Here is a 26,380-nt window from a genome sequence, read left to right as displayed (position 1 = left end):
TCTAAACTTTCGATTTGAAAAGCTAATCTCATTTCAGTGGGAGGTCGTTTAACTCTCGTGAAATCGGTTATGGGAAGCCTTGGCATTTATTTTATGTCTCTTTTTAGATGTCCCGAAACTGTTTTAAAGAAGCTCGAATCTATTCGAGCTAGATTTTTTTGGGGCGGTAACACCTTGGTTAAAAAGATGGCTTGGTTAAAATGGGACAAAGTTCTTGCTTCATTTGATAAAGGAGGTCTTAATATTGGAAGTCTTAAAGCCTTTAATTTAGCTCTCATTTATAAATGGAGATGGAGGTATTTAACGAAACCGAACGATATGTGGGTGTCTATCATTAAGTCTATTCATGGTAATTGTTTCGAGACCACTAGATGTTCTTCTTCGACTGTCTGGTCGAATATTGTTTCTTCTTGCTTGTCGTGTACCTCAGAAGGGTACATTCCTTCTGATTTATTCCGTATGTCTATTGGTGATGGTAGATGCATTCGTTTTTGGTTCGATTTATGGTACGGTAATACTGAAATGTCCCGTTCTTATTGATTAAAAACGTTCCATATTAATTGATTTCGTTGCGAGGTTTTGACCTCTATATGAGACGTTTTTCAAAGACTGCATTCATTTTTAAAACAAACCATAACCTTTATTTCATAAATAAAGGTTTAAAAAGCTTTACGTAGATTATCAAATAATGATAATCTAAAATATCCTGTTTACACACGACCATTACATAATGGTTTACAATACAAATATGTTACATCGAAATCAGTTTCTTGAATGCAGTTTTTACACAATATCATACAAACATGGACTCCAAATCTTGTCCTTATTTTAGTATGCAACAGCGGAAGCTCTTAATATTCACCTGAGAATAAACATGCTTTAAACGTCAACAAAAATGTTGGTGAGTTATAGGTTTAACCTATATATATCAAATCGTAACAATAGACCACAAGATTTCATATTTCAATACACATCCCATACATAGAGATAAAAATCATTCATATGGTGAACACCTGGTAACCGACATTAACAAGATGCATATATAAGAATATCCCCATCATTCCGGGACACCCTTCGGATATGATATAAATTTCGAAGTACTAAAGCATCCGGTACTTTGGATGGGGTTTGTTAGGCCCAATAGATCTATCTTTAGGATTCACGTCAATTAGGGTGTCTGTTCCCTAATTCTTAGATTACCAGACTTAATAAAAAGGGGCATATTCGATTTCGATAATTCAACCATAGAATGTAGTTTCACGTACTTGTGTCTATTTTGTAAATCATTTTATAAAACCTGCATGTATTCTCATCCCAAAAATATTAGATTTTAAAAGTGGGACTATAACTCACTTTCACAGATTTTTACTTCGTCGGGAAGTAAGACTTGGCCACTGGTTGATTCACGAACCTATAACAATATATACATATATATCAAAGTATGTTCAAAATATATTTACAACACTTTTAATATATTTCGATGTTTTAAGTTTATTAAGTCAGCTGTCCTCGTTAGTAACCTACAACTAGTTGTCCACAGTTAGATGTACAGAAATAAATCGATAAATATTATCTTGAATCAATCCACGACCCAGTGTATACGTATCTCAGTATTGATCACAACTCAAACTATATATATTTTGGAATCAACCTCAACCCTGTATAGCTAACTCCAACATTCACATATAGAGTGTCTATGGTTGTTCCGAAATATATATAGATGTGTCGACATGATAGGTCGAAACATTGTATACGTGTCTATGGTATCTCAAGATTACATAATATACAATACAAGTTGATTAAGTTATGGTTGGAATAGATTTGTTACCAATTTTCACGTAGCTAAAATGAGAAAAATTATCCAATCTTGTTTTACCCATAACTTCTTCATTTTAAATCCGTTTTGAGTGAATCAAATTGCTATGGTTTCATATTGAACTCTATTTTATGAATCTAAACAAAAAAGTATAGGTTTATAGTCGGAAAAATAAGTTACAAGTCGTTTTTGTAAAGGTAGTCATTTCAGTCGAAAGAACGACGTCTAGATGACCATTTTAGAAAACATACTTCCACTTTGAATTTAATCATAATTTTTGGATATAGTTTCATGTTCATAATAAAAATCATTTTCTCAGAATAACAACTTTAAAATCAAAGTTTATCATAGTTTTTAATTAACTAACCCAAAACAGCCCGCGGTGTTACTACGACGGCGTAAATCCGGTTTTACGGTGTTTTTCGTGTTTCCAGGTTTTAAATCATTAAGTTAGCATATCATATAGATATAGAACATGTGTTTAGTTGATTTTAAAAGTCAAGTTAGAAGGATTAACTTTTGTTTGCGAACAAGTTTAGAATTAACTAAACTATGTTCTAGTGATTACAAGTTTAAACCTTCGAATAAGATAGCTTTATATGTATGAATCGAATGATGTTATGAACATCATTACTACCTTAAGTTCCTTGGATAAACCTACTGGAAAAGAGAAAAATGGATCTAGCTTCAATGGATCCTTGGATGGCTCGAAGTTCTTGAAGCAGAATCATGACACGAAAACAAGTTCAAGTAAGATCATCACTTGAAATAAGATTGTTATAGTTATAGAAATTGAACCAAAGTTTGAATATGATTATTACCTTGTATTAGAATGATAACCTACTGTAAGAAACAAAGATTTCTTGAGGTTGGATGATCACCTTACAAGATTGGAAGTGAGCTAGCAAACTTGAAAGTATTCTTGATTTTATGAAACTAAAACTTTTGGAATTTATGAAGAACACTTAGAACTTGAAGATAGAACTTGAGAGAGATCAATTAGATGAAGAAAATTGAAGAATTAAAGTGTTTGTAGGTGTTTTTGGTCGTTGGTATATGGATTAGATATAAAGGATATGTAATTTTGTTTTCATGTAAATAAGTCATGAATGATTACTCATATTTTTGTAATTTTATGAGATATTTCATGCTAGTTGCCAAATGATGGTTCCCACATGTGTTAGGTGACTCACATGGGCTGCTAAGAGCTGATCATTGGAGTGTATATACCAATAGTACATACATCTAAAAGCTGTGTATTGTACGAGTACGAATACGGGTGCATACGAGTAGAATTGTTGATGAAACTGAACGAGGATGTAATTGTAAGCATTTTTGTTAAGTAGAAGTATTTTGATAAGTGTATTGAAGTCTTTCAAAAGTGTATAAATACATATTAAAACACTACATGTATATACATTTTAACTGAGTCGTTAAGTCATCGTTAGTCGTTACATGTAAGTGTTGTTTTGAAACCTTTAGGTTAACGATCTTGTTAAATGTTGTTAACCCAATGTTTATAATATCAAATGAGATTTTAAATTATTATATTATCATGATATTATCATGTATGAATATCTCTTAATATGATATATATACATTAAATGTCTTTACAACGATAATCGTTACATATATGTCTCGTTTAAAAATCATTAAGTTAGTAGTCTTGTTTTTACATATGTAGTTCATTGTTAATGTACTTAATGATATATTTACTTATCATAGTATCATGTTAACTATATATATATCCATATATATGTCATCATATAGTTTTTACAAGTTTTAACGTTCGTGAATCACCGGTCAACTTGGGTGGTCAATTGTCTATATGAAACATATTTCAATTAATCAAGTCTTAACAAGTTTGATTGCTTAACATGTTGGAAACATTTAATCATGTAAATATCAATCTCAATTAATATATATAAACATGGAAAAGTTCGGGTCACTACAGTACCTACCCGTTAAATAAATTTCGTCCCGAAATTTTAAGCTGTTGAAGGTGTTGACGAATCTTCTGGAAATAGATGCGGGTATTTCTTCTTCATCTGATCTTCACGCTCCCAGGTGAACTCGGGTCCTCTACGAGCATTCCATCGAACCTTAACAATTGGTATCTTGTTTTGCTTAAGTCTTTTAACCTCACGATCCATTATTTCGACGGGTTCTTCTATGAATTGAAGTTTTTCGTTGATTTGGATTTCATCTAACGGAATAGTGAGATCTTCTTTAGCAAAACATTTCTTCAAATTCGAGACGTGGAAAGTGTTATGTACAGCCGCGAGTTGTTGAGGTAACTCTAGTCGGTAAGCTACTGGTCCGACACGATCAATAATCTTGAATGGTCCAATATACCTTGGATTTAATTTCCCTCGTTTACCAAATCGAACAACGCCTTTCCAAGGTGCAACTTTAAGCATGACCATCTCTCCAATTTCAAATTCTATATCTTTTCTTTTAATGTCAGCGTAGCTCTTTTGTCGACTTTGGGCGGTTTTCAACCGTTGTTGAATTTGGATGATCTTCTCGGTAGTTTCTTGTATAATCTCCGGACCCGTAATCTGTCTATCCCCCACTTCACTCCAACAAATCGGAGACCTGCACTTTCTACCATAAAGTGCTTCAAACGGCGCCATCTCAATGCTTGAATGGTAGCTGTTGTTGTAGGAAAATTCTGCTAACGGTAGATGTCGATCCCAACTGTTTCCGAAATCAATAACACATGCTCGTAGCATGTCTTCAAGCGTTTGTATCGTCCTTTCGCTCTGCCCATCAGTTTGTGGATGATAGGCAGTACTCATGTCTAGACGAGTTCCTAATGCTTGCTGTAATGTCTGCCAGAATCTTGAAATAAATCTGCCATCCCTATCAGAGATAATAGAGATTGGTATTCCATGTCTGGAGACGACTTCCTTCAAATACAGTCGTGCTAACTTCTCCATCTTGTCATCTTCTCTTATTGGCAGGAAGTGTGCTGATTTGGTGAGACGGTCAACTATTACCCAAATAGTATCAAAACCACTTGCAGTCCTTGGCAATTTAGTGATGAAATCCATGGTAATGTTTTCCCATTTCCATTCCGGGATTTCGGGTTGTTGAAGTAGACCTGATAGTTTCTGATGCTCAGCTTTGACCTTAGAACACGTCAAACATTCTCCTACGTATTTAGCAACATCGGCTTTCATACCCGGCCACCAAAAATGTTTCTTGAGATCCTTGTACATCTTCCCCGTTCCAGGATGTATTGAGTATCTGGTTTTATGAGCTTCTCTAAGTACCATTTCTCTCATATCTCCAAATTTTGGCACCCAAATCCTTTCAGCCCTATACCGGGTTCCGTCTTCCCGAATATTAAGATGCTTCTCCGATCCTTTGGGTATTTCATCATTTAAATTTCCCTCTTTTAAAACTCCTTGTTGCGTGTGACGCCCCGTACTAAATCATCATGTACGGACCATCAACAACAGGATCATTACAAGGTTAAGTACTATATGCGTTTTCAAAACAGAGTTTACATTCATAAGTAAAAGTGACGTCATAACATACGTCAATTGTTTTACAAATCAAAGTATGCTTCACTCAGTAGAAGCATTAAATAAGTGTACGTGACCATAATGGTCGTTACATAACATAAGTTCATAAATAAAAAGTTTGAATGCAACATAAGTAGTCATGCGATAACAACTCTAGGCAGCGGGTTCTACAGCACGACTAGTAAGATAGCGGAAGCGACTTCAAGCACCTGAGAAAATACATGCTTAAAAAGGTCAACACAAAGGTTGGTGAGCTATAGTTTAAGTATAACAGTAACGTAAGTAGGCCACGAGATTTCAGTGCTACAACGAGCGTTTCAAAAGTATGTAAAAGTATATGCTTAACCATGGGCACCCGGTAACTAACTTAACGTTTAATGTACCCCCTTAAAGTGCACTTGGCAAGTGCGTATAACCTCGAAGTATTAAACACTCGTTAAATGCTAGCGCTACTAGCCCGAGTGGGGATGTCAAACCCTATGGATCCATATCTAAGATTCGCGTTCATGGTTCAAAAACCGATGATTAAACGTTACCGAGCTAAAGGGAATGTTTATGCCGTTGTATAACCCACACATATATAAGTTTAAGTACTCGTGCCTAGTATGTAAAACATAAAATCCGCATGTATTCTCAGTTCCCAAAATAAGTTAAAGTAAAAAGGGAATGCTATAACTCACAATGATTAGTAGTAATGGTAAGGTAGTAGTCGGAAAGTGGTGTGCAAGTAACGGTCCAAACGTCCTCAACCTAAGTCAAATAGCACTAAGTCAATAAGTCGTCTCAAAAGGTTTACAAGTACGTAATTAAGGTCATAAGGGTCATCATCAATCATCATTAAACAAAAGGTAACAAGTAAGACTCGTTTATGAAAGTCGTTTGAAACAAAGGCTGACTTCGGTCAGTCACCACGGCCTCTACCCTTACTGAATTAAGGTGAGACCAGTGGTCATGGCTCCGTCTATGAGTCCCTTAAGTGTGGTAAAATTTACAGAAGCAAACTCGTCTTGGTTTGACCGTGGTGACGGTCTAAGTGCGAGTAGGTCAGAAATTTCTGCACAACGTTAAAGGACATGGTAACGATCGGAGGGCCATAAATCCTAAACCGTAACTCGGATTAAGACGAGTCCTATATGAAAAGTTATCTACTCGAAAAGTTCTATCTAAAAATCAAGTTTAGAACAGCCCAGGTCTACTGGTCTGTTCCAGAAGCAGTAGGTCAGAAACATTTGGACAGAAACAGTAAGTTTTGAAGAGTTCCGGTTGTCTCGGTGCTTGATGTTCATCACGGTTCTCATCCTTGATGCGTATAGCTTCAAGTGTACAACTCGTTGATGTGTTAATCATCATCTTGACCAAGGTTTGTCCATCATAACTCAAGTGCAAGTGTTGTAAGTGTGTTGATGAACCAAGGTTACATCAAAGCTTAGTTTCAACACTTACATGGACTTTAGTAGTAAAAACAAGTTATAAACTTAAATCAACAACTAGTAAAGTGTATGTAAGCTTAATAGCTTTTGTTTATGACAAATTTAGAAGACCATAAGCTAGATAACTTAGATCCTTTATAAGTTTATGAAGTCATAACTAGTAAGTTATACTTCTTTGTTCTTGAAACTTAAATAGTGTTAACTTTTGTTCAAGAGAAATGAGATCAAGACTAACTTGTAGATCTTGACCAACAACCAACAAACAAGTAAACAAGGTGCATAATATGAAGTAGTAAACTTAAATAAACAAGAAAGGTTCATGGTTGTTCATACTTTAAAGATTCAAACCAAAGTTTGATCTTTAGAAAGTAAACTTGAAAGTTTACTCCATGAACTCCAAGTATGATTTTTTTTAATCAACACATGAACTTGTATTCTTTTGAAACAAAATATGTAGAACATAAACTAGTAAGTTTAGTTCTTGTGTTCTTGTTAAATACAAGATATAATGAAGAAAACAACTAGTAAGTTTGTTCCTTGAAACTTAGTAAAGAAAGACAAGTAAATAAGTAGATAATAACAAGTAACAAGACAAGTAATTAATCTTAAACTAGAATAAGTAATATCAATAAAGATTGATGATGATATATGTGGCTAAGGCCACGGTTTTAAAAGAAAAAGGAAGAAAGAAGAACTTGTTCTTGAAAGTTTGAAAGTAAGTAACAAGTAAGTAAATTATAACAAATCAATCTTTAGACAAGAGCAAGTATTAAACAACAAGTGATGATGATGATTCAAGTATCATTTGGGTTCAGTTTTCTCAAGGAAAAAGAAGAAGAAAACTTCAAGTAACTTACAAGAACTTAGAGAGAATTTGAGAGAGAAATGAATTGCAAGTATTGTGTGTTTTTGAGAAATGAGAGAATGAGAGTAGAAGTAATACAAAAGTGATCAAAAAAACCATCCCTTGCCTACAAAAACCGACGGTTTTGGGGTTCCTAGGGGGGGAGGGATTAGTCCACAAGGTAATGGCATGTTAAAGTTTAAAAAGATGGGTATTTGTTTGCCATGCATGGGGATTAGGTTGTAACAAGATTCTAAAAGCCTTTAACTAACTAGTTTCAACCTAAATGATACTTACACATGGAAGAAGTGGGCTAGTGAAACCATTTAGATGTAGGGTGGGCTTATAAGCCCATGTTCATGAGTCCATTAAACTAATTAAAGCCCAAGTTGCAAGTAATCCAATAAAAGTCCAAGTTAAGCCCAAGTAACTAACTAACCATCTTAGTTAATTAAAATGATTAATAAAATTAATCATGAATGTAAATAATACCTTAAAATATTATTCGTGCAAGTTCCGGGTGTCACAAAGACGTTTCGGGCATTTAAAGTTCAAGTACGGGCAATTAAAGCAACATGTAAATGTAATAACATACATTCGTTTAATCAAGCGTATTAATAATAATAATTATTAATAAATAACTTTGGAAAAACCAGGGTCGTTACATTACCCACCTGTTAAAGAAAATTTCGTCCCGAAATTTTAAGCTGAAATAGATGGAGGAGTCGGGAAAAGATGAGGATATTTCCGCATCATTTGATCCTCTCGTTCCCAAGTAAACTCAGGTCCTCGTTTGGCATTCCATCGTACTCGTACAATCGGAATCTTGTTGCGTTTCAAAGTTTTGATCTCACGATCCATAATCTCAACAGGTTCCTCCACAAAGTGGAGTTTGTCATCAATAGTAAGTTCTTCCAAAGGTATGATGAGTTCGGGTGCAGCAAGACACTTCTTCAAGTTTGAAACATGGAAGGTAGGATGAACTGAGCTCAATTGTGCTGGTAGATCCAAACGGTAAGCAACTGGTCCAACACGTTCCAAGATCTCGAAAGGACCAATGTATCGTGGGTTCAACTTTCCACGTTTTCCAAAACGGATCACACCTTTCCAAGGTGCAACCTTCAACATTACACGATCACCAACATTAAATTCAAAGTCTTTCCGTTTAAGATCGGCATAGCTCTTTTGGCGATCACGGGCAGTCTTAAGTCTAGCTTGGATCTGAGCAATCTTCTCCGTGGTTTCGTGAACTACCTCGGGTCCGGTGATTTGCTTTTCGCCTACTTCGGCCCAACAAATAGGAGATCGGCACTTACGACCATACAATGCTTCAAAAGGTGCAGCATTAATGCTAGAGTGATAACTGTTGTTGTACGAGAATTCGGCGAGTGGCAAATGCCTTTCCCAGGCCTTTCCAAAATCAATGACACATGCACGCAGCATGTCCTCCAAGGTCTGAATCGTTCGTTCACTTTGCCCGTCAGTCTGAGGATGATAAGCAGTACTCATGTCAAGACGAGTTCCCATGGCTTCTTGCAAAGAACGCCAAAATCTGGAAGCAAAACGGGGATCGCGATCGGAGATGATTGATAAAGGTACACCATGACGAGATACAACCTCTTTGATGTACAGCTGAGCAAGTCTTTCCATTGTATCAGTTTCCTTCATCGCTAGGAAGTGTGCAGATTTGGTAAGGCGGTCAACAATAACCCAAATAGTATCGCATCCGCCCACCGTCTTTGGCAGCTTAGTAATGAAATCCATTGTGATCCTTTCCCACTTCCATTGTGGGATTTCCGGCTGTTGAAGTAACCCAGAAGGTCTCTGATGCTCGGCTTTAACCTTCGAGCAAGTCAAACACTTACCAACATAAGTCGCAACGTCCTTCTTAAGATTCGGCCACCAATACTGTTCTTTAAGGTCGTGGTACATCTTACCTGCACCGGGGTGAATCGAATATCTCGATTTGTGTGCTTCATCAAGTATCAGGCTTCGTAGATCTCCATAGTAAGGTACCCAAATTCTTCCGGCATAACATCGGAGTCCAGACTCTCTAACCTCGAATCGAGAGACAAGTATGTTCAAATGCTCGTGAGATATGTTCTCCTCCTTGAGAGCCTCAACTTGGGCTACTCTGATCTGGTTGTTGAGGTTCGAATGGATGGTGATGTTCAGAGCCCTAACACGGAGAGGTGCCGTCCTCTCCTTTCGGCTTAAAGCGTCAGCTACAACATTGGCCTTGCCAGGGTGATAACGGAGTTCACAATCGTAGTCGTTGAGCGTCTCGATCCATCGACGCTGTCTCATATTTAGTTGCTTCTGATCAAAGATGTGCTGGAGACTCTTGTGGTCGGTGAAGATAGTGCTCTTAGTTCCATACAGATAATGTCTCCACAATTTGAGTGCAAAGACAACGGCTCCAAGTTCAAGATCATGTGTAGTGTAGTTCCGCTCGTGAATCTTCAATTGGCGGGAGGCATAGGCAATAACCTTTGATCGTTGCATCAGTACACAACCAAAACCACTCTTCGATGCATCGCAATAAACAACAAAGTCGTCACTGCCTTCAGGGAGTGATAGGATAGGTGCGGAGGTTAACTTCTTCTTCAAAGTTTGGAATGCTGATTCGTGTGTGGGTTCCCAAATGAACTTCTTGCCCTTGTGAGTCAGTGCGGTCAAAGGACGCGCAATCAGAGAAAATCCTTCGATAAACCTTCGATAATAACCGGCAAGACCTAGAAATTGGCGAATATGCGTTGGAGTAGTGGGGGTCTCCCACTTGCTGATGGCTTCAATCTTGGCGGGATCAACTTTGATACCCTGGTCGCTCACAACATGACCCAAAAACTGTACTTCCTTCAACCAAAATTCGCACTTGGAGAATTTGGCGTAAAGTTGCTCTTGTCTTAAGAGTTCAAGCACTAGCCGAAGGTGTTGCTCATGTTCTTCTTCGCTCTTAGAGTAGATGAGGATATCATCTATGAAGACGATAACAAACTTATCCAAGTAAGGCTTGCAGACACGATTCATGAGATCCATGAACACGGCAGGGGCATTTGTCAAACCGAATGGCATCACGAGGAACTCATAATGACCATAACGAGTCCTGAATGCAGTTTTCATCACGTCACTTTCCTTCACCCTCAGCTGGTGATATCCGGATCGTAAATCGATCTTTGAATAAACGCTCGATCCTTGTAGTTGATCAAAAAGATCATCAATTCGTGGAAGAGGATATCGATTCTTGATAGTCAATTTGTTGAGTTCACGGTAGTCGATACACATACGGAAGGATCCATCCTTCTTCTTTACAAACAACACAGGTGCGCCCCAAGGCGAGAAGCTTGGTTGGATAAACCCTCAATCTAATAGCTCTTGTAGTTGACTCTGTAATTCTTGCATCTCGGAAGGTGCGAGTCTATAAGGTGCGCGAGCTACAGGTGCAGCTCCTGGCACTAAGTCAATCTGAAACTCTACTGCCCTCGGTGGCGGTAATCCAGGCAGTTCTTCGGGGAAGACATCGGAAAACTCGTTCACAATACGCACATCGTTCACGTTCTCCACCTCAGTTTCTACTGCTTTCACATGTGCTAGGACAGCAAAGCGTCCCTTCTTCATAATCTTTTGCGCTTTCACGCAACTAATGAGGTTCAACTTCGAGGTACACCTCTCTCCATAGATAACCAGTGGTTCGCCATCTCCTTGAGGTATGCGAAGTGCTTTATCTCCACAGATAACATCGGCCTTTATCTTGCTCAACCAATCCATACCGACGATCGCGTCAAAACTTCCCAGTTTGATAGGTATCAAATCAATTTCGAAATCTGCACCAGCTATGTTGATAATAGCTCCACGACTAATATGGTCAACCTTTTCAAGTTTTCCATTGGCTACCTCGACAAGCATACTTTCCTTCAAAGGAACTAACGACCAATCTAACTTATCACAAAAATGTCTACACACATAGCTCCTATCGGCACCAGTATCAAATAGGACAGAAGCTAAAAGATTGTTGATCTTGAATATACCTGTCACCAAGTCGGGGTTGTCGCGAGCGTCCCTTGCATTAACGTTGAAGGCTCTAGCACGTGGTGGTCCGCCATCCTTACGCTTGTTAGGACACTCGTTTCTGAAATGGCCCGTCTTTCCACATTCATAACACTTCTTAGGCCCATTGTTGTTGTGGTTTGGCTTCACATTCAAAGTGGTAACCTTGCAATCCTTGCCAACATGTCCAGATCGTTGGCACTTCTCACAGATAACATTGCAATACCCAGTGTGGTGCTTGTAGCACCTATTGCATTGTGGTAGGGTTCCTTTGTAGTTCGGCTTGGTGCGGTTGTTGTTGTTGGGGTTGGTGTTATTGTTGTGCATGTTGTTGTTTTGCCTGAACCCTTCATGTCGCTTTGCCGGGTTTTGATCATAGTTCCTACCCCTGTTGTTGTTGTGGTTGTTGTCCCATTTCCTCTTTTCACCACTAACAGTTTCAAACTTAGCCTTCTCCGGCTCGTCAAGGATGATTTGATTCAAGAGAGTATGCGCCATGCGCATTGCTTCGGGAACACTTGGTGGCTTGGATGAGGTAACATTACCCTTGTTGGACTTAGGAAGTCCCGAGAAGTACTTCTCCAAACGCTTAAATTCGGGGGTGACCATGGTTGGACACATAAGAGCCAATTCCAAAAACCTACGGTTGTAGTTGTTAAGGTCGTTCCCTACGGTTTTCAATTGCATAAATTCGATTTCCATCTTTTGAATCTCGGTTCTCGGACAGTATTCCTCGATCATAGCACATTTAAATTCTTCCCAAGGCGTAGCATACGCCTCATCAATTCCTTTCGCTTGGGCCATGGTATTCCACCATGTGAGCGCGCCATCAGACAGCGTGCAAGATGCAAATTTCGTTTTGTTAGCCTCAGAACAGTTGCTAACCCTGAATACCGATTCCAACTTTTCGAACCATCTGGTGAGACCGACGGGTCCCTCAGTGCCACTGAAGTAGTGTGGCTTGCAGTTTTGGAATTCCTTGTAAGTACACCCATCTCGGACGACAGGTGGATTGACAGGTGGTGGTGGTGGAACTTGGGGTTGCCTTTCAGCTAGTGCAGCAGCGACTCGCTCGTTAATCATTTCTTCAATTTGTGCCGCGGTGGGGATAGATCTCCCGTTGGCCATGATGTTCTATACAAACATTTTGACTCAAGTCAAAATCCATTATGCAAATAATAATAATATAGTATATAACAACCAACATGAAAACAGCACAACACATGTTGATTAAGTAATGCAAGCATATATAAGTACCACAAAACCATGATATGATAACGTAAATAGAACACTTGCGCAAGAAGTAAGCAACACAAATTCCATTCATTAATGATAATAAGTTCATACATTACAATAAGTTCGTACATTACATAAGTGAAATATGAAATTACAAAAAGAGATTACAATACAGAATCTAGTACAAAGTCCTACGGCGATGGTGGGTACAAGATGTCCAAAACATGAGCCAACTGCTCCTCGAGCTCAGTAACTCGAGTCTGGAGAATCTCAATCTCCCGCCTCATTTCCTCATAAGAGGAAGATGGTGGGGCAGGTGGTGCTGGCGGTGCAGGTGGAGCCGGTGGTGCTGAAGTGGATGGTCTGGCTCTGGGTGGAGACGGTAATATCAGTGGGTCGGCGGGGTACGGCACCAGCCGTTTACGAGCAGTGATCCTACGACGCCGACCATAAGCGTCAGTGACAGTACGACCAGGAATTATGCCAGCGAAGCGATACCGCTTCTTCGGCGGGGTAGAAGGTGCCTGAATCGGTCGGTCAGCGGGATCCTCCTCATCACTGGAGTCGTCAGATGAGGTGTCGTCTGAAGAAGCATCGGTGGAAGAACCGTCGTCTGAATCATGCGGTGGTGGCGCGGGTGGCTCAACATATCCGAAAGCGGCCAACATCTGTCGGTGTCGGCCTGGCGTAATCACGGCTAAGCGGCCGTCGGCAGTGCGTCGGCAAGGTGTGCGCCAGTGGTTACGGAAGGGACCTTCCCCGAACTCCGCGGGGATCTCCATGCCACCAATGCGAGCCAGTTGCCTCAGGGGTCTGGAAGAAGACGCCGGGATAGGCACACTAGAGCTAGCTCCAGAACTAGAGGCGCCGGGGTCGCCAGTGGGTGTCGGGGCCGGAATGTCAGCAGCAGCAGCAGCAGCAACAGGTGCAGCAGTGGGTGGAACAACGGGGCCTGAGCCGCTCGGGATATCAGTAGGTGGAACGTCCGACATCTGAACAAGGAAAAATAAATTTTCCATGTCAGTATGTCATAAAGCAAGCAAATAATAGGCCAACAGTTTAAATCATGTATAACAATAAGTAGCATGGCAATATCAGTAATCGTACGAAACTAGCATGCAATCGAAAGCAAGTAATAGCATGCAGTAGTGAAATCACGTAGTAGCATACGGCATATAGCAGTAACAGTAAGCAGCAGCATGCAGTAAGTTCAGCGGAAACAAGTAAACTAACAAGTTGTAGATTAGCCCTATTAGTGAATCCTACTAGGGTCGGTCTTAGACTCACTAATGCATCCTAATTCCCTACAACCAATGCTCTGATACCAAATGTGACGCCCCGTACTAAATCATCATGTACGGACCATCAACAACAGGATCATTACAAGGTTAAGTACTATATGCGTTTTCAAAACAGAGTTTACATTCATAAGTAAAAGTGACGTCATAACATACGTCAATTGTTTTACAAATCAAAGTATGCTTCACTCAGTAGAAGCATTAAATAAGTGTACGTGACCATAATGGTCGTTACATAACATAAGTTCATAAATAAAAAGTTTGAATGCAACATAAGTAGTCATGCGATAACAACTCTAGGCAGCGGGTTCTACAGCACGACTAGTAAGATAGCGGAAGCGACTTCAAGCACCTGAGAAAATACATGCTTAAAAAGGTCAACACAAAGGTTGGTGAGCTATAGTTTAAGTATAACAGTAACGTAAGTAGGCCACGAGATTTCAGTGCTACAACGAGCGTTTCAAAAGTATGTAAAAGTATATGCTTAACCATGGGCACCCGGTAACTAACTTAACGTTTAATGTACCCCCTTAAAGTGCACTTGGCAAGTGCGTATAACCTCGAAGTATTAAACACTCGTTAAATGCTAGCGCTACTAGCCCGAGTGGGGATGTCAAACCCTATGGATCCATATCTAAGATTCGCGTTCATGGTTCAAAAACCGATGATTAAACGTTACCGAGCTAAAGGGAATGTTTATGCCGTTGTATAACCCACACATATATAAGTTTAAGTACTCGTGCCTAGTATGTAAAACATAAAATCCGCATGTATTCTCAGTTCCCAAAATAAGTTAAAGTAAAAAGGGAATGCTATAACTCACAATGATTAGTAGTAATGGTAAGGTAGTAGTCGGAAAGTGGTGTGCAAGTAACGGTCCAAACGTCCTCAACCTAAGTCAAATAGCACTAAGTCAATAAGTCGTCTCAAAAGGTTTACAAGTACGTAATTAAGGTCATAAGGGTCATCATCAATCATCATTAAACAAAAGGTAACAAGTAAGACTCGTTTATGAAAGTCGTTTGAAACAAAGGCTGACTTCGGTCAGTCACCACGGCCTCTACCCTTACTGAATTAAGGTGAGACCAGTGGTCATGGCTCCGTCTATGAGTCCCTTAAGTGTGGTAAAATTTACAGAAGCAAACTCGTCTTGGTTTGACCGTGGTGACGGTCTAAGTGCGAGTAGGTCAGAAATTTCTGCACAACGTTAAAGGACATGGTAACGATCGGAGGGCCATAAATCCTAAACCGTAACTCGGATTAAGACGAGTCCTATATGAAAAGTTATCTACTCGAAAAGTTCTATCTAAAAATCAAGGTTAGAACAGCCCAGGTCTACTGGTCTGTTCCAGAAGCAGTAGGTCAGAAACATTTGGACAGAAACAGTAAGTTTTGAAGAGTTCCGGTTGTCTCGGTGCTTGATGTTCATCACGGTTCTCATCCTTGATGCGTATAGCTTCAAGTGTACAACTCGTTGATGTGTTAATCATCATCTTGACCAAGGTTTGTCCATCATAACTCAAGTGCAAGTGTTGTAAGTGTGTTGATGAACCAAGGTTACATCAAAGCTTAGTTTCAACACTTACATGGACTTTAGTAGTAAAAACAAGTTATAAACTTAAATCAACAACTAGTAAAGTGTATGTAAGCTTAATAGCTTTTGTTTATGACAAATTTAGAAGACCATAAGCTAGATAACTTAGATCCTTTATAAGTTTATGAAGTCATAACTAGTAAGTTATACTTCTTTGTTCTTGAAACTTAAATAGTGTTAACTTTTGTTCAAGAGAAATGAGATCAAGACTAACTTGTAGATCTTGACCAACAACCAACAAACAAGTAAACAAGGTGCATAATATGAAGTAGTAAACTTAAATAAACAAGAAAGGTTCATGGTTGTTCATACTTTAAAGATTCAAACCAAAGTTTGATCTTTAGAAAGTAAACTTGAAAGTTTACTCCATGAACTCCAAGTATGATTTTTTTTAATCAACACATGAACTTGTATTCTTTTGAAACAAAATATGTAGAACATAAACTAGTAAGTTTAGTTCTTGTGTTCTTGTTAAATACAAGATATAATGAAGAAAACAACTAGTAAGTTTGTTCCTTGAAACTTAGTAAAGAAAGACAAGTAAATAAGTAGATAATAACAAGTAACAAGACAAGTAATTAATCTTAAACTAGAATAAGTAATATCAATAAAGATTGATGATGATATATGTGGCTAAGGCCACGGTTTTAAAAGAAAAAGGAAGAAAGAAGAACTTGTTCTTGAAAGTTTGAAAGTAAGTAACAAGTAAGTAAATTATAACAAATCAATCTTTAGACAAGAGCAAGTATTAAACAACAAGTGATGATGATGATTCAAGTATCATTTGGGTTCGGTTTTCTCAAGGAAAAAGAAGAAGAAAACTTCAAGTAACTTACAAGAACTTAGAGAGAATTTGAGAGAGAAATGAATTGCAAGTATTGTGTGTTTTTGAGAAATGAGAGAATGAGAGTAGAAGTAATACAAAAGTGATCAAAAAAACCATCCCTTGCCTACAAAAACCGACGGTTTTGGGGTTCCTAGGGGGGGAGGGATTAGTCCACAAGGTAATGGCATGTTAAAGTTTAAAAAGATGGGTATTTGTTTGCCATGCATGGGGATTAGGTTGTAACAAGATTCTAAAAGCCTTTAACTAACTAGTTTCAACCTAAATGATACTTACACATGGAAGAAGTGGGCTAGTGAAACCATTTAGATGTAGGGTGGGCTTATAAGCCCATGTTCATGAGTCCATTAAACTAATTAAAGCCCAAGTTGCAAGTAATCCAATAAAAGTCCAAGTTAAGCCCAAGTAACTAACTAACCATCTTAGTTAATTAAAATGATTAATAAAATTAATCATGAATGTAAATAATACCTTAAAATATTATTCGTGCAAGTTCCGGGTGTCACAAAGACGTTTCGGGCATTTAAAGTTCAAGTACGGGCAATTAAAGCAACATGTAAATGTAATAACATACATTCGTTTAATCAAGCGTATTAATAATAATAATTATTAATAAATAACTTTGGAAAAACCAGGGTCGTTACATTGCGCCTCCTTTATTTGAGTAGTAATGTTATTATGAATCATTATATTCATAGATTTTACTCGAATGGGTTCTCTGTCCTTCCTGCTCAAGGCATCGGCTACCACATTTGCCTTCCCCGGGTGGTAACGAATCTCAAAGTCATAATCATTCAACAATTCAATCCACCTACGCTGCCTCATATTCAGTTGTTTCTGATTAAATATGTGTTGAAGACTTTTATGGTCGGTATATATAATACTTTTGACCCCATATAAGTAGTGCCTCCAAGTCTTTAATGCAAAAACAACCGCGCCTAATTCCAAATCATGCGTCGTATAATTTTGCTCGTGAATCTTCAATTGTCTAGAGGCATAAGCAATCACCTTCGTTCGTTGCATTAATACACAACCGAGACCTTGCTTTGATGCGTCACAATAAATCACAAAATCATCATTCCCTTCAGGCAATGACAATATAGGTGCCGTAGTTAGCTTTTTCTTCAATAACTGAAACGCTTTCTCTTGTTCATCCTTCCATTCAAATTTCTTCCCTTTATGCGTTAATGCAGTCAAGGGTTTTGCTATTCTGGAAAAGTCTTGGATGAACCTTCTGTAGTAACCAGCTAGTCCTAAAAACTGGCGTATGTGTTTCGGAGTTTTCGGGGTTTCCCACTTTTCAACAGTTTCTATCTTTGCCGGATCCACCTTAATACCTTCTTTGTTCACTATGTGACCGAGGAATTGAACTTCTTCCAACCAAAATGCACACTTTGAAAACTTAGCGTACAATTCTTCCTTCCTCAATACTTCTAACACCTTTCTCAAATGTTCACCGTGTTCTTGGTCATTCTTTGAGTAAATAAGTATGTCATCAATGAAAACAATGACAAACTTGTCAAGGTATGGTCCACACACTCGGTTCATAAGGTCCATGAACACAGCTGGTGCATTAGTTAAACCAAACGGCATGACCATAAACTCGTAATGACCGTAACGTGTTCTGAAAGCAGTCTTTGGAATATCATCTTCTTTCACCCGCATTTGATGATACCCGGAACGTAAGTCAATCTTTGAATAAACAGACGAGCCTTGTAGTTGATCAAATAAGTCGTCGATTCTCGGTAGTGGGTAGCGGTTCTTGATGGTAAGTTTGTTCAACTCTCGGTAGTCGATACACAACCTGAATGTACCATCTTTCTTCTTGACAAACAAAACAGGAGCTCCCCACGGTGATGTGCTTGGTCGAATGAAACCACGCTCTAAAAGTTCTTGTAATTGGCTTTGCAGTTCTTTCATCTCGCTGGGTGCGAGTCTGTAAGGAGCACGAGCTATTGGTGCAGCTCCTGGTACAAGATCTATTTGAAATTCAACGGATCGATGTGGGGGTAATCCCGGTAATTCCTTCGGAAATACATCGGGAAATTCTTTTGCAATGGGAACATCATTGATGCTCTTTTCTTCAGTTTGTACTTTCTCGACGTCTGCTAGAACAGCATAGCAACCTTTTCTTATTAGTTTTTGTGCCTTCAAATTACTAATAAGATGTAGCTTCATGTTGCCCTTTTCTCCGTACACCATTAAGGGTTTTCCTTTTTCTCGTATAATGCGAATTGCATTTTTGTAACAAACGATCTCCGCTTTCACTTCTTTCAACCAGTCCATACCGATTATCACATCAAAACTCCCTAACTCTACTGGTATCAAATCAATCTTAAATGTTTCGCTAACCAGTTTAATTTCTCGATTCCGACATATATTATCTGCTGAAATTAATTTACCATTTGCTAATTCGAGTAAAAATTTACTATCCAAAGGCGTCAATGGACAACTTAATTTAGCACAAAAATCTCTACTCATATAGCTTCTATCCGCACCTGAATCAAATAAAACGTAAGCAGATTTATTGTCAATAAGAAACGTACCCGTAACAAGCTCCGGGTCTTCCTGTGCCTCTACCGCATTAATATTGAAAACTCTTCCACGGCCTTGTCCATTCGTGTTCTCCTGGTTCGGGCAATTTCTAATAATGTGGCCTGGTTTTCCACATTTATAACAAACTACATTGGCATAACTTGCTCCGACACTACTTGCTCCGCCATTACTCATTCCGACACCATTTGTTCCTTTCGTTCTATTAACCCCTGGTCCGTAGACCTCACACTTTGCCGCGCTATGACCATTTCTTTTACACTTGTTGCAAAATTTGGTGCAGAACCCCGAGTGATTCTTTTCACACCTTTGGCATAGCTGCTTCTGATTGTTGTTGCGGTTATTATTATTGTTGGGATGATTGTTGTAGTTGCTGTTGTTGTTGTTGTTGTTGTTGTTGTTGGGCCGTTTGTTGTAGTTGCAATTGATGTTGCGATTGTTGGGATAATTGTTGCGATTATTGTTGTAATTGCTGTTGTTGTTGTATTGGTGATTCTTATCACCGTTTTCCTCCCACTTTCTTTTGACTTGCTTCACATTGGCCTCTTCAGCAGTCTGTTCTTTAATTCTTTCTTCAATCTGGTTCACTAGTTTGTGAGCCATTCTACATGCCTGTTGTATGGAGGCGGGCTCGTGTGAACTTATATCTTCTTGGATTCTTTCCGGTAATCCTTTCACAAACGCGTCGATCTTCTCTTCCTCATCTTCGAATGCTCCCGGACACAATAGGCACAATTCTGTGAATCGTCTTTCGTACGTGGTAATATCAAATCCTTGGGTTCGTAACCCTCTAAGTTCTGTCTTGAGCTTATTGACCTCGGTTCTAGGACGGTACTTCTCGTTCATCAAGTGCTTGAATGCTGACCACGGTAGTGCGTACGCATCGTCTTGTCCCACTTGCTCTAGATAGGTATTCCACCATGTTAACGCAGAACCTGTGAAGGTATGCGTAGCGTACTTTACTTTGTCCTCTTCAGTACACTTACTTATGGCAAACACCGATTCGACCTTCTCGGTCCACCGTTTCAATCCGATCGGTCCTTTGGTTCCATCAAATTCCAAAGGTTTGCAGGCAGTGAATTCTTTGTAGGTGCATCCTACACGATTTCCTGTACTGCTAGATCCAAGGTTATTGTTGGTATGTAGCGCAGCCTGTACTGCGGCTATGTTTGAAGCTAGAAAAGTACGGAATTCCTCTTCATTCATATTCACGGTGTGTCGAGTAGTCGGTGCCATTTCCTTCAAAATAGTTAAATGGAACAAGTTAATCATACAGAATATTAAGAGTAGTTAATAGTATTTCGTAGCATAATATGAACTCATTTATAAAAGCTTTTTCTTCATATTAGCGTTTTATAAGTTTAAATTCGGGTAGTACCTACCCGTTAAGTTCATACTTAGTAGCTAATATACAATTCAACTACTACAATTCTATATGAAAAACTGATTATAATAATATTTCGCGTTCAAACTTTTATACAATATTTTACAAACTTACAATACCGCTTATTTTACATAAAGCATGAAATATAGCACACAATAACTTTGATACAAGATAGTTGTGAAGATAATTCTAGCTAGTACACAAGTCGTTCAGCAAAGGCAATAAAGACACGTAATTCATACGTCCAGAAACAAGTCATGCATTCTGGTTTTACTAGGACTACTTCCCATCCTTGGTCTTGTGCAACATAACCGTTATGGCCGTTGATAAGACAGCGTGTTGTAACGTCGTCAAAGGGACGAGGGTTAGGTAATGTCCAACAGTCCCGTAATAATCTAAAAACCTCATTTCTTACCCCAATTACCGACTCCGTCACTTGTGGAAACGTTTTGTTTAATAGTTGTAGCCCGATGTTCTTGTTCTCACTTTGGTGAGAAGCGAACATTACTAATCCGTAAGCATAACATGCTTCTTTATGTTGCATGTTAGCCGCTTTTTCTAAATCACGAAGTCCAATATTCGGATATATTGAGTCAAAATAATTTCTTAACCCGTTGCGTAAAATAGCATTTGGGTTCCCCGCAATATATGCGTCAAAGTAAACACATCGTAACTTATGGGTTTCCCAATGTGATATCCCCCATCTTTCAAACGAAAGTCTCTTATAAACCAAGACATTCTTGGAACGTTCTTCGAATGTCTTACAAACTGATCTCGCCTTAAATAGTTGTGCCGAAGAATTCTGACCGACTCTAGACAAGATTTCATCAATCATGTCTCCGGGTAGGTCTCTTAAAATATTGGGTTGTCTATCCATTTTGTGTTTTTAAACTGTAAAATAGACAAGAGTTAGATTCATAAAAAAATACTTATTAATACAAGCAATTTTTACATATATCATAAAGCATAAGAACACTATATTACATATATTACACCACACGAATACAACTATCTTATTCTGACTCGCTCGTTTCTTCTTCTTCGGTTTTGGTTCGTTTTGCCAAGTTTCTAGGGATATATGATGTTCCCCTAATACGAGCCGTCGTTGTCCACATTGGTTTAGAAAAACCTGGTGGTTTAGAGGTTCCCGGGTCATTGTTACAACTTAAGGACTTCGGGGGTTGACGATACATATAAAGTTCATCGGGGTTGGAATTAGATTTCTCTATTTTTATGCCCTTTCCCTTATTATTTTCTTTTGCCTTTTTAAATTCAGTTGGGGTAATTTCTATAACATCATCGGAATTCTCGTCGGAATCCGATTCATCGGAGAATTGGTAATCCTCCCAATATTTTGCTTCCTTGGCGGAAACACCATTGACCATAATTAACCTTGGTCGGTTGGTTGAGGATTTTCTTTTACTTAACCGTTTTATTATTTCCCCCACCGGTTCTATTTCTTCATCCGGTTCTGATTCTTCTTCCGGTTCCGATTCTTCTTCCGGTTCCGACTCTTCTTCTGGTTCCTCTTCGGGAACTTGTGAATCAGTCCACGAATCATTCCAATTTACATTTGACTCTTCATTATTATTAGGTGAGTCAATGGGACTTGTTCTAGAGGTAGACATCTATCACATAGTATCAAACACGTTAAGAGATTAATATATCACATAATATTCATATGTTAAAAATATATAGTTTCCAACAAAAATGTTAAGCAATCATTTTTAAAGAAAACACGGTCGAAGTCCAGACTCACTAATGCATCCTAACAAACTCGATAAGACACACTAATGCAAATTTTCTGGTTCTCTAAGACCAACGCTCGGATACCAACTGAAATGTCCCGTTCTTATTGATTAAAAACGTTCCATATTAATTGATTTCGTTGCGAGGTTTTGACCTCTATATGAGATGTTTTTCAAAGACTGCATTCATTTTTAAAACAAACCATAACCTTTATTTCATAAATAAAGGTTTAAAAAGCTTTACGTAGATTATCAAATAATGATAATCTAAAATATCCTGTTTACACACGACCATTACATAATGGTTTACAATACAAATATGTTACATCGAAATCAGTTTCTTGAATGCAGTTTTTACACAATATCATACAAACATGGACTCCAAATCTTGTCCTTATTTTAGTATGCAACAGCGGAAGCTCTTAATATTCACCTGAGAATAAACATGCTTTAAACGTCAACAAAAATGTTGGTGAGTTATAGGTTTAACCTATATATATCAAATCGTAACAATAGACCACAAGATTTCATATTTCAATACACATCCCATACATAGAGATAAAAATCATTCATATGGTGAACACCTGGTAACCGACATTAACAAGATGCATATATAAGAATATCCCCATCATTCCGGGACACCCTTCGGATATGATATAAATTTCGAAGTACTAAAGCATCCGGTACTTTGGATGGGGTTTGTTAGGCCCAATAGATCTATCTTTAGGATTCACGTCAATTAGGGTGTCTGTTCCCTAATTCTTAGATTACCAGACTTAATAAAAAGGGGCATATTCGATTTCGATAATTCAACCATAGAATGTAGTTTCACGTACTTGTGTCTATTTTGTAAATCATTTTATAAAACCTGCATGTATTCTCATCCCAAAAATATTAGATTTTAAAAGTGGGACTATAACTCACTTTCACAGATTTTTACTTCGTCGGGAAGTAAGACTTGGCCACTGGTTGATTCACGAACCTATAACAATATATACATATATATCAAAGTATGTTCAAAATATATTTACAACACTTTTAATATATTTCGATGTTTTAAGTTTATTAAGTCAGCTGTCCTCGTTAGTAACCTACAACTAGTTGTCCACAGTTAGATGTACAGAAATAAATCGATAAATATTATCTTGAATCAATCCACGACCCAGTGTATACGTATCTCAGTATTGATCACAACTCAAACTATATATATTTTGGAATCAACCTCAACCCTGTATAGCTAACTCCAACATTCACATATAGAGTGTCTATGGTTGTTCCGAAATATATATAGATGTGTCGACATGATAGGTCGAAACATTGTATACGTGTCTATGGTATCTCAAGATTACATAATATACAATACAAGTTGATTAAGTTATGGTTGGAATAGATTTGTTACCAATTTTCACGTAGCTAAAATGAGAAAAATTATCCAATCTTGTTTTACCCATAACTTCTTCATTTTAAATCCGTTTTGAGTGAATCAAATTGCTATGGTTTCATATTGAACTCTATTTTATGAATCTAAACAAAAAAGTATAGGTTTATAGTCGGAAAAATAAGTTACAAGTCGTTTTTGTAAAGGTAGTCATTTCAGTCGAAAGAACGACGTCTAGATGACCATTTTAGAAAACATACTTCCACTTTGAATTTAATCATAATTTTTGGATATAGTTTCATGTTCATAATAAAAATCATTTTCTCAGAATAACAACTTTAAAATCAAAGTTTATCATAGTTTTTAATTAACTAACCCAAAACAGCCCGCGGTGTTACTACGACGGCGTAAATCCGGTTTTACGGTGTTTTTCGTGTTTCCAGGTTTTAAATCATTAAGTTAGCATATCATATAGATATAGAACATGTGTTTAGTTGATTTTAAAAGTCAAGTTAGAAGGATTAACTTTTGTTTGCGAACAAGTTTAGAATTAACTAAACTATGTTCTAGTGATTACAAGTTTAAACCTTCGAATAAGATAGCTTTATATGTATGAATCGAATGATGTTATGAACATCATTACTACCTTAAGTTCCTTGGATAAACCTACTGGAAAAGAGAAAAATGGATCTAGCTTCAATGGATCCTTGGATGGCTCGAAGTTCTTGAAGCAGAATCATGACACGAAAACAAGTTCAAGTAAGATCATCACTTGAAATAAGATTGTTATAGTTATAGAAATTGAACCAAAGTTTGAATATGATTATTACCTTGTATTAGAATGATAACCTACTGTAAGAAACAAAGATTTCTTGAGGTTGGATGATCACCTTACAAGATTGGAAGTGAGCTAGCAAACTTGAAAGTATTCTTGATTTTATGAAACTAAAACTTTTGGAATTTATGAAGAACACTTAGAACTTGAAGATAGAACTTGAGAGAGATCAATTAGATGAAGAAAATTGAAGAATTAAAGTGTTTGTAGGTGTTTTTGGTCGTTGGTATATGGATTAGATATAAAGGATATGTAATTTTGTTTTCATGTAAATAAGTCATGAATGATTACTCATATTTTTGTAATTTTATGAGATATTTCATGCTAGTTGCCAAATGATGGTTCCCACATGTGTTAGGTGACTCACATGGGCTGCTAAGAGCTGATCATTGGAGTGTATATACCAATAGTACATACATCTAAAAGCTGTGTATTGTACGAGTACGAATACGGGTGCATACGAGTAGAATTGTTGATGAAACTGAACGAGGATGTAATTGTAAGCATTTTTGTTAAGTAGAAGTATTTTGATAAGTGTATTGAAGTCTTTCAAAAGTGTATAAATACATATTAAAACACTACATGTATATACATTTTAACTGAGTCGTTAAGTCATCGTTAGTCGTTACATGTAAGTGTTGTTTTGAAACCTTTAGGTTAACGATCTTGTTAAATGTTGTTAACCCAATGTTTATAATATCAAATGAGATTTTAAATTATTATATTATCATGATATTATCATGTATGAATATCTCTTAATATGATATATATACATTAAATGTCTTTACAACGATAATCGTTACATATATGTCTCGTTTAAAAATCATTAAGTTAGTAGTCTTGTTTTTACATATGTAGTTCATTGTTAATGTACTTAATGATATATTTACTTATCATAGTATCATGTTAACTATATATATATCCATATATATGTCATCATATAGTTTTTACAAGTTTTAACGTTCGTGAATCACCGGTCAACTTGGGTGGTCAATTGTCTATATGAAACATATTTCAATTAATCAAGTCTTAACAAGTTTGATTGCTTAACATGTTGGAAACATTTAATCATGTAAATATCAATCTCAATTAATATATATAAACATGGAAAAGTTCGGGTCACTACAAATACTCCATTAAAAGATAGATATAACAGGTTGTTTCACATGGATTCTTCTCCCATGGATACGTTGTCTGAGAAATGTAGTAATGGTGTTTGGAGCTTCGTTTAGAACAGGAACAATTTGCGAGGTAGAACTGAGAATATGTTGCGTGATTTGTTGTGGAAGTAGACTGCCCGGTTCTCCATGATAAGCCAGATTCATGGCTATGTTCGATATCTAATGATGGGGCATATACTGTGAAAGAGTCCCGGGTTTATATGGATCGGCACATTCTTCATGGTTCGGATATTGGTACTTCTTGGTTTAAGTTCGTGCCTCATAAAGTCAACGTGTTTATTTGGCGTCTTCGTCTCGAGTGTCTTCCCGTTCGTTGGAATCTTTCCGCTAAAGGGTTAGATATTGTTTCCATCGTTTGTCCGTCTTGCAACAATGGAGTAGAGACATGCAAACACGTGTTTTTCGATTGTAATCTTGCTCGTGAGGTATGGCTTAAGGTTCGCATTTGGCTTAATTGTGGTTTGCCTTTTTTTGACTCGTGGGATTCTTTTTTATCATGGTTGGAAGGCGTTCGATTACAAGTGACTTCAAAGAATAAGATTATTGCGGTGGTGGTTACGTGCTTATGGGTTATGTGGCGTTTTCGTAACGGTCTTGTGTTTAATGATTCTTTTTGTAGTAGAAGTAACTTATTTGATGTTACTCCCTCCATCCCATAA

At 37.7% G+C, this 26,380-nt stretch overlaps 1 protein-coding gene across 1 annotated transcript; it reads left to right on the top strand.

Moving 5' to 3' along the window:
- Positions 1-186: 186 nt before the first annotated feature.
- On the top strand, positions 187-26,380 carry LOC139887907 (uncharacterized). The gene is made up of 2 exons (XM_071870955.1): positions 187-475; positions 25,833-26,380. Exons 1-2 carry the CDS (start codon positions 187-189, stop codon positions 26,378-26,380), a joined length of 837 nt encoding a protein of 278 aa, XP_071727056.1.

Source organism: Rutidosis leptorrhynchoides, chromosome 2, assembly GCF_046630445.1.
Source record: "Rutidosis leptorrhynchoides isolate AG116_Rl617_1_P2 chromosome 2, CSIRO_AGI_Rlap_v1, whole genome shotgun sequence".
NCBI lineage: Eukaryota > Viridiplantae > Streptophyta > Magnoliopsida > Asterales > Asteraceae > Rutidosis > Rutidosis leptorrhynchoides.
Note: the sequence above shows the minus strand (reverse complement) of the source record. Positions and strands in the feature narration are given on the sequence as shown.